Source organism: Chionomys nivalis, chromosome 22, assembly GCF_950005125.1.
Source record: "Chionomys nivalis chromosome 22, mChiNiv1.1, whole genome shotgun sequence".
Lineage (NCBI taxonomy): Eukaryota > Metazoa > Chordata > Mammalia > Rodentia > Cricetidae > Chionomys > Chionomys nivalis.
In genome coordinates, this window is record NC_080107.1 from 20,910,537 (window position 1) to 20,928,769 (window position 18,233).

The 18,233-nt window shown below is 35.7% G+C and overlaps 2 protein-coding genes across 8 annotated transcripts in view; one reads left to right on the plus strand and one right to left on the minus strand.

Moving 5' to 3' along the window:
- LOC130864755 (lymphocyte antigen 75) overlaps nucleotides 1-6,297 on the plus strand; it is a 117,523-nt gene extending 111,226 nt beyond the window's left edge. For 2 of the 3 annotated variants that reach the window (XM_057755509.1, XM_057755510.1), the window contains 2 exons: nucleotides 235-261; nucleotides 5,833-6,297. In XM_057755509.1, coding sequence (XP_057611492.1) covers nucleotides 235-261; nucleotides 5,833-6,029 — 224 coding nt within the window. In that variant the 3' untranslated portion in view covers nucleotides 6,030-6,297. Of the gene's footprint in view, nucleotides 1-234; nucleotides 262-385; nucleotides 437-5,832 lie in introns of all 3 variants that reach the window. The other variant, XM_057755513.1, reaches the window with a different exon arrangement.
- Nucleotides 6,298-8,187: 1,890 nt separating this feature from the next.
- Marchf7 (membrane associated ring-CH-type finger 7) overlaps nucleotides 8,188-18,233 on the minus strand; it is a 36,081-nt gene continuing 26,035 nt past the window's right edge. For 2 of the 5 annotated variants that reach the window (XM_057755517.1, XM_057755514.1), the window contains 5 exons: nucleotides 17,942-18,111; nucleotides 15,612-15,721; nucleotides 13,502-13,615; nucleotides 11,876-11,924; nucleotides 8,188-9,471 (listed from right to left, as the gene is read on the minus strand). In XM_057755517.1, the coding sequence (XP_057611500.1) occupies nucleotides 9,413-9,471; nucleotides 11,876-11,924; nucleotides 13,502-13,615; nucleotides 15,612-15,721; nucleotides 17,942-18,111 (502 nt within the window). In that variant the 3' untranslated portion in view covers nucleotides 8,188-9,412. Of the gene's footprint in view, nucleotides 9,472-9,845; nucleotides 9,871-11,875; nucleotides 11,925-13,501; nucleotides 13,616-15,611; nucleotides 15,722-17,941; nucleotides 18,112-18,233 lie in introns of all 5 variants that reach the window. The other 3 variants (XM_057755518.1, XM_057755516.1, XM_057755515.1) reach the window with 2 other exon arrangements.

Below are 18,233 nucleotides of genomic sequence, written 5' to 3' on the forward strand. Positions count from 1 at the left end.
AGCGTTCAGGAGGCAGAATTAGGTGGATCTTTGAGTATGACAGCCAGGATACAATGAGAAACCCCGTCTCAAAACAAGGAAAATAAAAAACTATATTCAAAACAGGTAAGATAGTTGATGAAGCAGTAAAGATGGGAATATTAACCTCATAGAGTATCCATTTTAAACAACTGTATAGAAAATAAATCTTAAGGCATCCTTAAATGTTTAATTTTCATTTCTTTTGTATTTTAGTTCCATATGACAAGAAATATTTATCAGGTAAGTTAACATTCTGGTCTTAAAATTTTCCATACATTAAAATATATATTTAAATTCTTGTATGTTAAGATACTACTGTTAATCCATTTAAAAATATTATGTTGGTGCATGCCTTTAATTCCAGTACTTGAGAGGAAGGCGGATCTTGGAGTTGGAGGCCAGCGTGGTCTACAGAGTGAGTTACAGTAGAGCCTGTCTTGAAAAACAAAAAACAAACAGAATAACTATGTAACATAAAGACCTTTTATCAGAATATAGAAAGGTCTAAATAAAGCATCGCATTAGGGACTGGGGTGATGGTTCCATGGCTAAGGCCATTGGCTGTTCTTCCAGAGATCCTAGGTTTGACTACCCAGCACCACAGTGATGATTCACATCTGTCTGTAACTCCAGATCCAGATTTGATCCTGTCTTCTGGCCTCCTCAGGCACCAGGCATGTGCACAGGGCACAGACATACAGTCAAAACATCCATATACATAAAGTAAAAAATTAAATTTAAAAAAGACCTGACATTTAAAGTAACATATGCATGAAAGGACCCCCTTTTAACGTTTTTTTCTGTGGAGTGCTAAAAGAACTACATACTGTTTAAAGGTTAGACCCCATAGTTGTAAGTACAGTTCATAAAACATGTCTTATGCATTTTTAAAGAGGGGCAAGTATTACATGATTTGAATTCAAAACTATATAAGGCAGCCGGGCGGTGGTGGCGCACGCCTTTAATCCCAGCACTCGGGAGGCAGAGGCAGGCGGATCCCTGTGAGTTCGAGACCAGCCTGGTCTACAAGAGCTAGTTCCAGGACAGGCTCCAAAACCACAGAGAAACCCTGTCTCGAAAAACCAAAAAAAAAAAAAAAAAAACTATATAAGGCAAGCATGGCACCCATCTACCTTACTGTAGTTTTACCCTTACTGGACACCATTCTACCCATTTCTATAACGTTTTTAAGTTGGAGAAGTAGGCGATGGGTGGGGGTCAGGGGCTGAGAGGGGAGTAATGCACCTCCTTATTAATAGCGTAGTGATCTTTTTCATTTCCCTTCCTATATATAAACTGGTCTGCATCCCCTGCCAGTATGTAGATATACACTACCCAGTGTGCAGCTTGCATTTGATCCTTTCCATATATTTACGATTATGAACAGTGGTTCAATAAACAAATCACCTAGCACAAGTGTCTAGAGACTGCAAAGCTGAAAATGAAATCTGTAACTGACCAGTATTGGTCTTGGTATGGAGTTGTACTACTTTGCATTCCCAGTAGCAATAAGTATCCATGGTGAAAGTTTCAGATTTTCATCAATTAGTAACTTTTAACCTCTACATCATTAGGTATAATAGGGCAATGTACACTCTTAAATGTTATTTGATGATTATGTGTCCACCAGTAGAACTCTGTCAAGTCATATAGTTAACATCACCACCACCCATGTTCTCACCCTTCCGTTTAAAGGCCCATGTCACCACCCAACCACTGGGCTCTATTAACACATCTGCTGGACAGCTGTGTTGCATCATCATGTCTATACCTGCATATTGCTCGTTGATCGCAAGTACTCCAGGCACTCCTATTAGTCACTCTTCCATAACCCCCATCAATACAATATTGTCTGGCTAATTTCACTAAACACTTCCTCTCCATCCCAGTGCCTAACACAAGAGTTCTTCATGAAGTTCTTCATGTGGTCTACAGTATGTGGATTTGTTGCTGTTGCTTTTTGTTTTGATGAGACAGCCTGGAACTCAATATAATCAAGCTGGCCATGAACTCACATTGATCCACTTTCCTTTCCTCTTCAGTTACTTTATATATTACTCTGGCTTCTCCCACTCTGAAACTTTGCAAATACTCTTATTTTCTCCTACTGCTTAGCTGTATTAACATTTTACTCTTGCTTCCTAATGGTTTAATTTCTACTTTGAAATGAACAGGAATAGAGCAACCTACATTCTCTTTTCTTGACCAACATCCTTAAATATATCCCCCAAAATATCTTGTAACACAACAGTTCTGTTAGAAACCATGTACCTGTTCAGTGGTAAAACTGGGTCACACTGCCACTAGTGAGGCACTGGGAGCTTGATGTGCTTTATACTCACATGATAGCAGTGCCCATTTCTGGTTTTGGTCATTCATGTAGGTGTATAACGAACTTACTGATTTTTCATTTTCCTGATGCCAGGCACTTCTATATTTTGTGAAACATTTGGTCAAGTCTATGTTTGACCAAGTTACTAGGTCGTTCATATTGATAGACATTTAAAAATGAATTTTATATATTTGAGTCCTGTATATATTAGTTTCATGCTTAATTTGTCATACCATATGAATTATCAAGAATGTGTGTGATACATCCTCGGTTTTCTATAGAAAAACAGAGTACCATTATAAAGAAACCATATCACAGTCCTTATCTGGTTCCTGAAAGACAAAGGAAAAGACAGTGGCTACAGTAAGCAGTGATGTGCAGAAATTATGCCTTTGTGTACTAACATGGAATATAAAGATGGTGCAGCCATGGTAGAAAAAGCAAGGCAGTTCTACTTTTGGATACACACCTAAGGAAAACTGACTCCACACACCTGTATTCACAATACTGTATTTTTTATAAAAAAATATTTATTATGTATACAATATTCTATGTCTGCAGGCCAGAAGAGGGCGCCAGACATCATTACAGATGGTTGTGAGCCACCATGTGGTGGCCGGGAATTGAACTCAGGACCTTTGGAAGAGCAGGCAATGCTCTTAACCACTGAGCCATCTCTCCAGCCCCCACAATACTGTATTTCTGTCAAAAGATGGAAGTAACTCAAGCGTGCATAAACAGATGGATGAGCAAAGTGTAGTAAATACTATTATTCAACCCCAAAGAGAATTCAATTCTCACACATGCTACAACATACACATACACAAGTCTGTCTAGAGGACACAAGACTGATCCAAATCAATCACGAGGCAAATGTGTCCTTAGTGATCTCACTTACATAAGGTACTCAGAATAGTTAACTTCACAGACAAACCTGGAATGAGTATGTTTTTTATTATATCAGAGCTGAGAGAAAAGAGTGCCAGTCAACTTGACTGTATTTAATGATAATGAACTGCACTTAGGATTTTACTATTCACTTATAAAACAAAAGCAATTTAGGCATGTTATTTGTAAACATGAAGACAACTTGCAGTCAATTTTGAGGAATATAAGTTGGGTAGAACAGTGGAATAGAAGCACAGTAGTTGTTTTTCAGACCTTGTATTTATTAGTCAGGTCTTTGTAAGAGTGACTTAGAGGCTGTGGTCCTGCTAGTCCAATGATGGCTTTCTACCATCACCAAGTTCAGGAATCCAGTAGTTGTTCAGTCCACAAGGCTGGATGTCTCAGCTGGTCCTCAGTATACACTGGAATCCCAAGAAGTAGGAGCTTTCACCACTGAAGGAACTTGCCAAAAAGAGTGAGGGCAAGTAAAAAGGAAAGCTTCCTTCTTCCTTTATATAGGCTGCCACCAGAAAGTGTGGCCCAGATTACAGGTGGCTCTTCCTACCTCCAAAGAGCAGGGTGAAAGGTGGCTCTTCCCAGTTCAAATGATTTAATTAGGAAAATGTTCTTCACTCATGTACCCAACCACTTTGGTTTTTTTAGAGACTTCTTACAACTAATATGTTTTAGCTGAGAAGAAATTAAAAAGTATGTTTGAGGTCAAAAATCTGTGAAGAAAAAGAGCACACGGTTCTATCATGGTTCTCGAAACCACAGGGCAGGCTTAGATTGTTCACATTCCAGGAAAAGTTTAAGTTAGGTTTCAATCATATAAGGCTGTAACAAAGCAGAAAGATTGAAGAAAAACTGCCTGATGCATTGACAGGCTTTGTCAGAATTCAGTAACAGGATCATTGAGCTGAAGCAAGGAAAACAGAATTGTAGCAGCAATTTTAGTGAACAAGTTCTCTACGCAAAGGATTTTAGAATGTTCTGGATAGAATAAGGACTATAGAGGGATGTACTAGGTGTGGTAAGCACATGGAAGTTAGTCTACCCAAGGATGCATGAAAAGTATACTATAGAAGAATCAGGTTAGCTGATCACAAAAAAACTGAAGTATATTACAGAGGAGACAAAGGCTATCCTAGTGTGTACAATCAAATGTCTGGAGCTTTTGCTATTGCCTATTTAATGGATTTAGGAAACTTGTTTGAATTATGCACAAAATAAATTGTGCACAGTAGATAATAAATAACTTGAAATTTAGCAGTTTTAAGTGATGGACTGTAGCTTTGGCCTCAATGACACTGTAACTTTGGTATGAAGACAGCACATTTTAGCTAGTCAACAGAAAGTCTTACAACTCACTCACAGGCCACTTGCATAACATGTGAATACAGACATACTGTGTCCCATCAATCTTGGCTGCTGTCCCACAGGTAAATCAAAAGGTCTTTTGAATCTGTGAATATGTATCTCTACACAATCCTAGATTATCATGCTGTTCTTTGAGCCTAAAATGTAGTTTCGCTACATTTCTGTGAGTATGTTATCACTAAAATATATATTCCTATGTTATTGTACATCAACACTTAATGTGTTCATGTGGGTAGAGTCAAAAGTCAAACACTTTAAGACTGTAACATTTAAGGTAACTAACTATACAAATTATCATTTGAACTAACAATTCATAAGTCTTGGCTTTTTTTGAGACACAAGTTGACCTCAAACTCTCTAACTGAGGATAACCTTAATGTTTTTATGATTTCCTAACCTTAAGACATTTGGCCAGAGCTAGCAAACTCATCTCTAATCATTTTAGGTCACACTTTAAGAAGCACTAGTTAAAATATTTAGCATATTTAAGTAAAAATCCATCTGCAATGAAGTTGTAATCTGGAATCCTTTATTATGTATAACACATCTGCCATCCCAGTTACTAGATGTTAAGCTGCATTCTTAGAGAAAGATCGAGTTTCGACTAGGCAACAACTGAAAGGCCGCACACATCTGTAAACCAGGGGATCCACACGCATGGTACTATATGAAGAGAAACAAAAATGCGGCTACTATAGCTTTTAGTGTTATTTCTGTGAGGCAAATTATAAATATCAAAGGCAGACAGACCATCAGACCCCACTAGATCCTCAAGAGAACAGTATGTGTGAATTCCAAAATTTTGAAGGAAGGGGAAAAAGAGACTTAAGTCATAGACAATGATACTCAGTAGAGCATAAAACTATAATGCTTTAATTCAAATTTCAAGCCTGGCTAATTTTCCCACAAATGCAATTTAAAACTATTTCACTTTTATTGTGTATACACAAGTGTGCACCATGACATGCACATGGAGGTCAGTTGGCTCCCCTCCACCTTGTGGTCCTAGGGAACAAATTCAGGTTATCAGTCTTACCCACTGAACCATTCTGCCTACCCAGAAGGACCAATGTCTAGTAAAGAACATATAACTTTTTTCTAATCAGTTGGGAAATTGTACATATAAATACATACGATGAAATGACTACTCCAAATGAAATATTTCCAACTTGTATTCTGACTGCCTGTAATTTTTCTTTTTTCCCTTCTAGATAACCACATTTTAATATCAACTCTGGTGATTGCTGGCACAGTAACTCTGACAGTTTTGGGAGCAATTATTTGGTTCCTCTATAAAAGGAATGCTTGCTCTGGCTTCAGCGTCTTCTCAACCACACTGCAATCGCCTTACAATGACGACTGTGTTTTGGTAGTTGCAGATGATGAATATGCTGTCCAGCTGGACTAAGACTTCAATATTATCAAACCATCGTATCAAATACCTGTGCAAGGCTTTGATATAAAAGTTACCACAGAAAACTGAAGCTTTTTTCCCTTTATTTTCGTAATATTTTCATGTACTCACTGTGACAAAATAGTAATGTTTTGGCTCATTTTTTCTTAAAAAGCAGGTTTTAGAAAAGAAACAACTATAGATCTAACTTCGAAGTTTTCTTGTAAACGAAACCTCCGTGTACAATAAAGCTGCTAAAATGCTGGGTCTTTTTTTAAAAATATTTATTTATTATGTATACAATATTCTGTCTGTGTGTATGTCTGCAGGCCAGAAGAGGACACCAGACCTCATTACAGATGGCTGTGAGCCACCATGTGGTTGCCAGGAATTGAACTCAGGACCTTTGGAAGAGCAGACAGTGCTCTAAACCACTGAGCCATCTCTCCAGCCCCAATGCTGGGTCTTATTACTCCTTCCATTAAGTTCCATTTTATCCTGCAATGACTCTACTTCTTACTGATAGCACCAGGAAGAAGCTGAACAAAGCCTGCCCTTTAATAGTGGTCTCACTGGCTATGGTGACAATGGTGTCAGTCAATTCCTTTGTTTCTCTTAAAGAGGAAGACATTTTACAGATTCTGATACTCCATGCTTGTTTATTGCTTTTATAGAACATTTGGGACAAGCAGTATTTAATTATAATCAAATAATTATGTTACAGATTCTTCCAAAGAAAATACAGCTCTAGCTAAGAGGTCATGGAGATGGTGGCCAGCCGGTTTAACCTGTGTGTCTCTTGAGCAAAGATTTCCTAGACCACCCTATCTTTAACTACACAGGGTAGATCGTTCTCCAACACTATGAGGAAATTACATATTTTGATGACACGAAAACCATACATGCCAGATCTGAGGGAATAACAAGTACAACCCTAGAGATAATGTTCAGTTTTTGGTATCCCTAACATAGTTTTTAAAGAGTCATCATCAGATAAAAATGGAAGAAAGCTCAAGTAATTCTGATTTCCTTTAGAAGTTTTATTACTTCAGAGATAGTACTGGAAAATACTTCATCTAATATTACATGTTTTCACTATGAATCAGAAATATGCCTTATCACAATTAGTGACACTACATATTTCAATAACTCCGTTTTTGAGACAGTCTGTATAGCACAAGGTAGCTTCCAATTGGCATCCTACCTGCTAATATCATAGGTATGATGGATTATGGCATCTAATGGCACTCCTAACCACAAACTGGTGATAACTTACCAAGAGTCATGTGACACTAAAGCAGCAAGTGTTATAGCAGGTCACACTAGCTGTAGCATTCTGTAAAGGAGCAACCTTATTGTCAGCTATTCAGAGTGCTAACAGGGAATATTAGCTGGTCATTGTCCCCTCCTTTTCCTATTATTCTTTTAAGGACTGGTATCAATCCTATTACCTCCTATAAACTGATTGTAGCCTGAGAATATCCACTTAGCTACTATCTGTATGTGGCTATTTAAGTTAAAAATAAATGCAGTTTAAAATCATCCACTCAATTATATTAGCTGCATTTTAAGTGTTCAAATCACACATGGCTTGTTATTATCATGAGAATCCTGTCTCAAAACAAACAAAAGGTGTTTTTTACTTAAGACAATGTATCGATAAAAGTTTAGAGGGGGCTGGAAAGATGGCTCAGAGGTTAAGAGCTCTTCCAAAGTTCTCCTGAGTTCAATTCCCAACAACCACATGGTGGCTCACAACCATCTGTAATAGGGTCTGGTGCCCTCTTCTGGCCTGCAGACATACACACAGACAGAATATTGTATACATAATAAATAAATAAATATTTTTTTTAAAAAAAGTTTAGAGCGTGTTCTGTTCAGGAGCTGTAGAGATGGCTCAGGGTTAAAACTATATGCTCTTTTTGCAGAGGACTTGACTCCCATTATCAGCACTTTCGTGGCAGCCCACAACCGTCTCTAATTACAGTTCTAGGAGATCCATCCAAAACCTACTCTGACTTCTGGAGATAATGCATGGACATGGAGCAGTCATATGTGTAGGCAAAACACTCACACACATAAAATAAAAAAGTTGAGGAACTAGTTTAAAGTCATTGCATGAAACAGTTGAAAATTCTCATTGGAGACCAGTTTAAAAGGAAAAAGTTCAAACTAAATCAATCAGTATCACTTTATTTCAAGCCAAGGTTTTACATTAATACCAACAAACTAAGCGTAGACAAACTGCTCATTCACATTTGAGAAATTACATGGTTTCTATTTAGATGTTGAAAAAGTTGTTGCCACAACATTGGACTAATCTGAAACCACCAGAAAGTATAAATGTGTATCCTAAGGGTGTTGACAGTGGAAACTATTATGGAAGTTTACATGACCATGACCATAGTGCAAACTCATTCATGTTGAATAAGTAATTCATCTGTTTTTGCAAAGGTCGTGAAAAATATTAACAATCATCAAAGAAATGCTCAGAATTACCAAGGACCCAAACAGGTTCTATATATTCTATTCCTCTATAAAGAGGTGACAACACTACAAACCAGTGAAAACCAGTGTTTTAAACTTTGAATGTGGGCTTTAAAAAAATATTTGTTAACTTGAGATTTTCATTAATTTTTAACCAAATATCATTTGACTGGCAATTCTGTTATAATTTACAGCTGTAATATTCCTGAAAGGAATACCTACATACCATGGCCTATCAAATATAATCTGCATTTTTGCAATTCAATACAAAAGTTATCCATCATTTCTACATCTTTTACATACTTTTTTCTTAAAAATTAGGTTTTATTGCTAAGTGAATTTAGAATTCAAATTAAATTTGGAAACCTAATATAATTATGCTCTTCAAACTTCCTGTTCTTTAAAAAAAATTAAACACTGGAAGAAAATGATTATCAAAATGTGGCTGTAACTTAAGGCATTTTAAAAAGGAAAACTAATTAGGTGCCATTGGCATTTTATTTCAAAAGTACATTTTATCTGAGTTTTCTCACTAGCAAGAGACTAATACACAAACATTTTCCCCCATAAATATGACTACAGTAATTGTAACACAGAGAAAAAGTTGATGAGCATTGCTTAGATATTAAAAGGAAGGGTGATGCTTTACCACTCACCTAAAAGAAAACAATGCTTCTGATTACATATTATAAACATGAGATTTGCTGGCCAATGTTAAAAGGTCCAGCTGAAGAATTTCAATTCAGCAACACTTGAGAATGAATATATATTTACATTTATACATGTATGTATATATATTCATTTTATATATAGTCAATATTTCTAATAGACATTCCCCCACAAAATTATTCATACTTAATTGCCACTATTAATAAACATGTTTAAGGATCATCCATTTGTCTTAAAGGAAGTTAGGCAATATCAAATGTTCTGTTATGGTCTCCATCTTCTTCAGACTCATCCTCTGAAGCTGTTGAGAGAAAACAGGATTATCAAGAATGATTTTAAGGGTGACAAGAATGTGACTTGTAAACATGAAGCCAGAACAGCAATGACTTGTAAAAACAAAAATCCCAATTTAGTATACTGTTTGATCAAAATGGTAAGTTATCATGATAGTGTTAGGGTGGCTTGTTGTGGGTGATGCCCATTCACAATGTTCCCACCCCCACATCTTTACTGTGATGCTAGATAATTTCCAGATAATGAAAATGCTTAAAAATGTGGTTTAAGAGCATTTTTCAAAAATGTTTCTGAGACCAGCTTGTGTTCACAGTAGCTAATGATATGTATATAAACATACACCAGAGGAAAAGTGAATTTAAGGCAAGTGCTCTCACACACCTGAGTAGAATCTGGCTTATTACCGCTGCATGTTTGATGCATCCGATGAGAATGAAAAAAAATGTACATAGAATAATAGGTTATGGATGTTCTTGCAATTTACATACAGCTATGTCTATACAATGCCAAGGAAAAGCTCTATTGAATAAGTAAAGCTTTATATAGACACAGCCTAACTTAAAATAATTGGCTTCAGAAAAAACAAACCAAAACCAGTAACAACAAAAAACCTGCTGCTGAGATTATCCCCATGTCTCCAAATTCTCAGAAACATTGTTTTTATAATATCTCCTACCTCAATTTACTCAATGGCCATTAGTGACGCAATATTTAATATAAAACATCCTGGAATGTCTTTGGGATAGCCAAGGCAATAAGAAGCTATGCAATACGTAATCTGATTTATATGTTAGGGAAATTTTAAGTTCTTTAAGATAAACATCAACTAATCTCTTTACTATTATCAAGAGCAAAAAAGCTTAATGAATGCTCTCTAGGATACTAGATCAACCCAAACTAAGAGTTGGAAAAATGTTAACATTTATGGATAAAATCTATTTAAAATAAGTGCTATCCAGCTCATGACTGGCATAAACCCTGTTGTGATGCTCTATGTTTACGTATCATACTGCTGAATTGTGTTTTAGGGAGTATCATGTTTCTAGTGACTGATTCCACAGGAAGATACAACTCCGCTAGTTTTCAGAATGTAGCAATACTCCAGTCATTTGAGATTCATTTGAGGCCGCACCATCTTCCACTGTCAGCTAAAGTTGTCTATATCTTACTTCTAGCTTTTTCTTCTCTCTTGCATACAGAAAAAAGACCATGTTATGCTTAGGAAATTATGTTTTAAATGAAAATACTTTTTTCAAAGTGAGAAAGCTTGGGGAAAAAATACTGAAACAAATGACCACAACAGTAGCCTACCAAAACAGAAATTAAAATTTCCAGAAAAAAACTGAACTTTTGTATTAGTCAATGAGCTATTTTTATTAATATTATAAATAAAAAATTCACAGTAAGCAGTAATTCCAACTAGCTCCTTTAATTTCACGTATGCTAATAAAAAGACCTAAGAATGTGCTGTCTGATTTTCTCTTAAATCCTGTTAAGACCTAAAATTAGTACAGGCATAAAAACTTATAAAGGCTAGATCTTAGAATATTTAAAGAAGTAAAAGGTTTTTATGAGGACAGATCCTTCTCACATTTATCTTCAAAGGATGCCAGGCTTCCTCTATAGGTAATAACCTTACATGTCTTCTAGATAAGAGGTATTCTAAAGGTGGAAATGCCTATCAACATGAAAACACACATTTCAAACACTGGAGACTTCACTGGGAGGGAAACCTGTTGCTGAGGGTGAAAAGCAAACAGGCAGGGATCGGATGGGTTTAATTTTCCCCACAAGTAGTTCTAAAGCTAATTTTGCCCTCGCCTGGTATGAAGCACCACGGGGGGAAATGCCTGTAAGATTTGGGATTAGGTGTCTTCACCTAACGAGAATGACAAAATGACCCTAAGAAATTTGAGCTGCCCGGAATTAAAGGTCCACAAAGAAATACCTATAAGTAAACAAAGAACAAGCAAAACCATTTTGTTATGGGCTCAAGCCTCTTTTCCTTATTTTCCTGGAACCAAGCACAAACCTAAAGAATTCCTTCTATGATCTGGAATTTAATTAAAAAGTAATTTTTTTCATATATTAAAAATAAAAAGCCTTAACAGATAGGACTTAGTTAATTTTATGTTTTCCTTTTAATCACATATAGTAAAATCAAAGCAGTTTACTGAAAGTTAGTAATTAAAATTACCTCCTTCCACATATTAAACATAACTTTAAAAAATACGTTAAAAAAAACTAGAGCCTATTTTCCAACCCATAGTATTCAAATAAGTTAACTGTGGTAGTATTAGGCCTATAACCAAAACTCAATTTGGTAGAAAAGAGTACATTTAGGTTTTGTTCTGTGGGTTTAATTTGCAAAAGTAAATTCAACAAATCTGGGGAGGGGAAATTCCACCTACTTTCGAGATCTTCCATATGTGCCTGAAGAGTTCTTGCAAGGTTAATAAACTAGAAACAATGCAGAAAGAAATACAGTAGTTTAAATGTTGCAAATGGATCTAAAGAGAAACACTAAAGGAGATTTATTTCTACTTAAAAAGCCAAACACCATTCTAATCCTTTAAACAGGGGTCTTTCTTCCCCAACGACATAAATTAACATTAAGGGTATTATGTTACATGTCTTACATAATCAGTTTTAATTAATCATGGGGAAACCAGTATCATGAATAGGAGCAGATATAATCAAATAATCATTTCCAATAATGCTGTCTTCCTAACACTTTCAAAAAAACTTATGAAATCAAATGGGGAAACAAAAAATTAGTTTTCTGGGCCTAAATGAACTAATGTTTGCTTGCCTAAACTTGGTAGCTAACTCAAAGCTTGTATTCTTAACATTTTTTTTTTTTTAAAGAAAGGCTGAATAGACCTTACTTATATGCTTTGTATGTTCTTCATTTACTAGAGTTAACAGCAAACCATTTTAGAAATCATTTTATAGTATTAACTCCAGATGGGGCATATGACTTCGGAAGTACTTAAAAATTAACAGAAAAGTTAAGAGCATTCAAAATGATAGCTTTCTTTATTCTTAATGCAAGTAATTATTAATTGGGTCACTTAAATATCTATATAAAAATGAAGCACAATAGTAATTTAGAAATAACATGTATTTTGAACTATACATTTTATCATTTTTCAGATAAAAACAGGTTACATTAGGCCGGGCGGTGGTGGCGCACGCCTTTACTCCCAGCACTTGGGAGGCAGAGGCAGGCGGATCTCTGTGAGTTCGAGACCAGCCTGGTCTACAAGAGCTAGTTCCAGGACAGGCTCCAAAAACCACAGAGAAACCTGTCTCGAAAAAACCAAAAAACAGGTTACATTAACACAAACTCAAATTTTATATACTTAAAATTATAAAATTGGTTAATTTTACACATATTTTATTGTGTTATGGACACATTTCAATATAGGAAGAATTAAGAATGCTGAATTAAAAATGTTGCAATAAGACTGACACACAAAATGGCCAGCAGCAGGGTGTAAGTGTCTTTTGACTCACTGAGATAAAGACACTGATTACATATATCTCACAAAAAGCTAGCTTAAATGTACAGCTAATATTAAAAATTATTTATTGCAACTAGTTCCTTCCTCAGCTGATAATATTATTAGTTCAAGGGTAACCCTTTACAGGATAACATCAGGTAGTAAATCTTCCATATTCTTTGGCCTCTGGAACTCAATTTTATGTTTCTAAGATGTGATGCTAATAAAGTCTTTTTTCCACAAATTCAAAATAACAAATTTTTCTGGGTGTCCAATTCTCCCTGAAATAATTCACTTACAAAAGCTGAAAAATCACTTCTTTCTCTAAACAACCTATGACAAATTTAGGGTATCTGTTGTAGAAGATAGCACTTTCCTTTAAATATAGACTATTTTTATTGCTAAGAAACATTTACTCCCCGCCACAAAAGGAATTAGGACTTGAATCCTAACGCATGAATCAATTGGCTTTCCAAGACTAATTCCTGTAGCACTGTCTCCCCCTCCTTCCCCAACACTAACAGTACTTACTCGAACACGAGTGCTTGGTTCAATTGTGTTTCCCATCATATCAGAAAAGCTTTGCTCACACAAGTGCAGTAAGACAACTAGGTAGAGACCAGAGCTGATGAACTCATACTCAGCCTTAAAGGGGAAGCACAGAAAAGAAACAAAGAATCAATACTAGGATTGTGACTGATGGTCACTGTTTATTGGCAAACTAAAGAAATGTATTCCAACACAGCTACTGCCTTACACAGGTGTGATCTTTCCTCATTCTATCTCTATCTCTCTAATTATTTATATCAAAGTTTACCTTTTAAGTCATTTGGTGAGATAACACATATTTTGGTTTTCTGTAAAGCTCCTAACAGATTTCCTTTTACAAACAAAAATTATCTCAGTCTTCTTTAAAATAACCTAAATCTATAACATGCACTATAATTTATACTGAAAATGATAACACTAGTCATTTTTTTTTAAATCCTGTTACTTTAAAGGTAACACACTGATATTAGCATGGTTTTTTTTTTTTTTTTTTTTTTTTTTTTTTTTGGTCATGTTGGGAATGAAAGACTCAGAAATTCTAAATAGTTTCAAAATTGTTATGAGTACCCTCCTCCTTTATCTTTTTGCTTTCATGGTCTTGGGGAATGAACTCAAGGTCCCAGAAATACCAGGCTAGCATTGTACCAATATAAGTACATCTCTGAACACAAATTAGGATATAGAGATTAAAAAGCCAATCTGTCCCTTTAAATTTTACAGTGAAAAGGTCAATGTACCTGCTTTGGATGATAAACGCATTTGAAATTAAGAATTGCATGTTAATATTAATTTTAGAAACTATTCATCAAATTCTACCTATCATTAAGAATTTGAAGTGAGCTGGGAGGTGGTGGCACATGACTTTAATCCCAGCACTTGGGAGGCAGAGGCAGGCAGATCTCTGTGAGTTCGAAGCTAGCGTGGTCTACAAGAGCTAGTTCTAGGATAGACTGTTACACAGAGAAACCCTGTCTCAAAAAAACAAAACAAAACAACAACAAAAAGAATTTATTTGAAACGAAATCTTTAAATGTTTAATAATTTTGACATTATTTGAACTGAAAGGGAAGTCATGTATCCGGGAAAGTGGTTTATATTATTTTACTTTACATAGTTATAATGGCTGTATCAGGCATGGTGGCAAACTTTTAATCCCAGCACTGAGGGACGGGAGGGGTGGAGACAGGAAGATCTGAGTTTTAAGGCTAGTCTGATTGATATAGCAAGTTCCAAGTCAGCCTGAGATATGCTGTAAATCCTTGTTTCAAAACAAAACCCAGTAACAAAAATGGTTATCACCTTGCAAAAGATAAAATTTTTTTAAAAAATAAAATTATATTGAACCAATCACTTAAAATTTAGGATAACTCTAACCACTAGAATCCATGATTCATCGAAGATAAAGCCAAGATTATCATTGTCTTTACAATGACTATACCTAGTATCTTCTAATACTTCTTTATTATGAAGAATGCAGGTCAATAAAATGATTAAATAAAAATCAAAACCTTTTTAATGAAAATGTGACTTAATTTTGAGAGAAACAATGTACTTCTAAAGGTAGCAAGAGAAAATAACTCTTTAGTTTAAGACAACAATATGTTATATCTATATGCTGTAAGTCCATAGAGTTCATCACAGACTTTCAATGTGCATGTATATAAATTTGTATGTAGGTATATGCATGTGAGTTTAAGCATTCTCAGATGCCAGAGTTATGAGCCATCCAACATTAGTGGGAGCAGAACTCAGGTCTTCAAAAAAGAAACCTTTTATTATTATGATTTCATCAACATATATTATCCTAAGCTGGTCAAGCTATAAAATATAATAGACTGTAAGGTGATGGTGCTGCTTACTTTGTGCCCAATTTCCTAAACTTTTATTAATTTTTAGGCTTACTTACAAAATCTGACAGTTTATCTTAAATTAGTCTTTTATTTAAAGGGAAATTTTTATGAAATTATAAACTCATATATTATGGTAAGAATATTACTAATGTAGGTTTTCTGACCATGACTTAATCTTTTCTTCAAGAGCTGTCCTTTAAGCACAGAACAGACACTTACCAAACTAGGCAAAATATACTAACTTGTTCATTTGCATGAGCTCTATGTAGTTCATGAATATCAAAATCCTCCAGGTTAAGTTGCAACTTCTCTTTACAGAGTTCACAGGTGGTTACAGCTTCTAATGAAGAACCTGACCCCAAAAAAAAAAAAAAAAAAAGTCAAACAGTAACTAGTACAGTTTTTCTGTCCTAAGATCAAGTTTAAAATACTGGAGGTAGACAAGCATGAAAGATATTGCATGGTATTGCAATAAACACATAATGCATACAAAATTAATGACGTACAATGGCAAATGTGCACGTCATGCTCTGTATTGTAACATTCATGCCTCCACCCATCATTTGGAGGCCTTTTTTAATCCTACACACTCACACATCCTGTAATTATGGGATGCTGACAATGAGGCAAAGGAATGTCACCTGTACTTACTCCTCCTTCCTAAAGTACGTTGGCAAGTTACAAAAACAATGTTTAATGACATAGCATCTTAAATAGTAGTTAAGGGCCAGTATTTTTGGTACCACAGCATACATATGTAGACCTTGTATGTGATCTAAGCAATGTGCCTACCCTGCTGACTCAAAGAGGAAAAAAGAGATCCACGTTTGTCCAGATAAAAGTAGCTCATTTCAGCCAATTAGTAGAATTAAGTCCTCATATATTTTATAACATGGCTCAACCCAAGATACACTAATAAAGAAGATGTTAATGGTACCAGCAGGATACACAGCAACAGGCTCAACACTATCATGGTCTGGGAAGAGGATGAAGTGCAGAGTTACAGCTTACTGACTACAAACTTTCTATATTGGGTGATGGAAAAGTTTTAGAAGTAACTACTCAAAGTTACACATTGGAAAACAATCAAAGTGGTTAATTTTCCTCACAGTATTTTTGGTATAATTTTTTTTGGAAAGCAGAAAACAAAAAACTTTTGTTCTGTCACACCCACTTCACTTTAGCAGGTAGTCATGTCTAATGACATATGTGGGCCCTTCCAATATTTGGGGATTATTAGATATGGCTACCAATTGAAAACTGTCCTCAAATAAGTTTTATGAGTAGCAGTGAACAGATCCAACTCCTCTTACATTTTTTGAGTGAACTTGCACCAATCTACAACTAGAGACTGTGCAGACTGGGAAGAGTAAGAACATCATCAAACTCGTTTAAAGGATAGTCTACAGGAAGTGTATGCAGTAAAGAGTCTGCCAACATCACCGCTCCATTATTAGTGGGGAGGGTTTTACTTGAGTAAGAGAGAAAAAATAAACAGAGGCATCTGGAGGAGTCCAAAGCAAAGAGAGAAAGAAGTAGACTGGACACAGTCAGCAGACTGAACATGCCGGGGCTATCTGCAAGAGGGGAGAAGAGCAGGGGAAGACCATAGAGAAAGCATAGTAAAGTACAACAGCAGGGGAAAGCCTTGCCATTGTGAAGAGCGGAGAGAAGCAGCATGCTGAGGGGAGGTTTTGATATGATAACCCGTATTTGTCACACTGAAAGCTTGGAGGCCAGCATGCACTTTGATGAGCAACCACAGGTTGCTGAGTGAATCAGACCCACTTTTACACAATTATTTCAGCTTACACAAAGTAAAAACTTCTCTCACTTTCTTATCACCATTCTGACCGGAAGTCTGGTCTTACCCTAAAATCTCTTCTCCAAAACAGCCAATAAAAATAAGAACATTTCAATTCTGCCCCCTTCAGTGGCTTCCCATCATACTTAGATAAAAACTTAAGCTCTAGTCTCTACCTTTACAAGTCTTGCATGAACTACTACTCTGTCTTATCCCAACTGCATCTACCAAATCTTTACCCAACTATTAATTGATACTAGTCATACCATACACCATTCAGTTCCTCAAATACACCTATGTCTTTCTTATGAGCTCTACTCTGCTAAAATGTTCCTTTCCTTCTGAAAGCCAGTTCTGTATATCAAGGTCTAAAATTAAATGGTGTTTCCTAAGAAAGATGCTCTCTTAATGACAGTAAGATGGGAACAGGTGCTTTTTATGTCTTGTGTATCACACTCTAAACCCCACTTCTGGAACTGTACCTGACTCTCCTACCAGTACACACAAAGGAATTCCCTGACAACCTGTTAAATGACACAGGCAATAAATAACTCTTATCTCAGTATACATAGCTGCTATATGGTGAGTGTGCTTGACTCAAAGGATTGTATATGCCATAACTACTGGTTAATTAAATTATATGGGTTAAACAAGTATGAATACTTTTAATAATACATTAGGAAAAGATTGTTAGCCAAAATGCCTACAGTATGTGTTATCTCTCGGGAAATGGTTTGAAAACAAAGTATCTAAAAGGGTGAATCTTACCAGAATTAATTTTGGCCTGTAACCACTTTTTCATACACTCTTGATGGACATACTGCAGACTCCCTGTGCATTTGCATGGCTCTATCAGTAAATTAGATGACGATGCAGCTGCCATTTGACAAATTCTACATAAGTCTCCTTCTTCTTCTTCAGAGTCCTCTAAAAGGAGGCTGAAAAATAAGGCCCAGATTTCAGAGATATCTTAATTCCTCCTAGCAGGACATCTTCATTACAGAGAATTCCAGTCTTCCATTTGTACTCATACTGAGTACAAAAAAGTAAACAGTAAGAA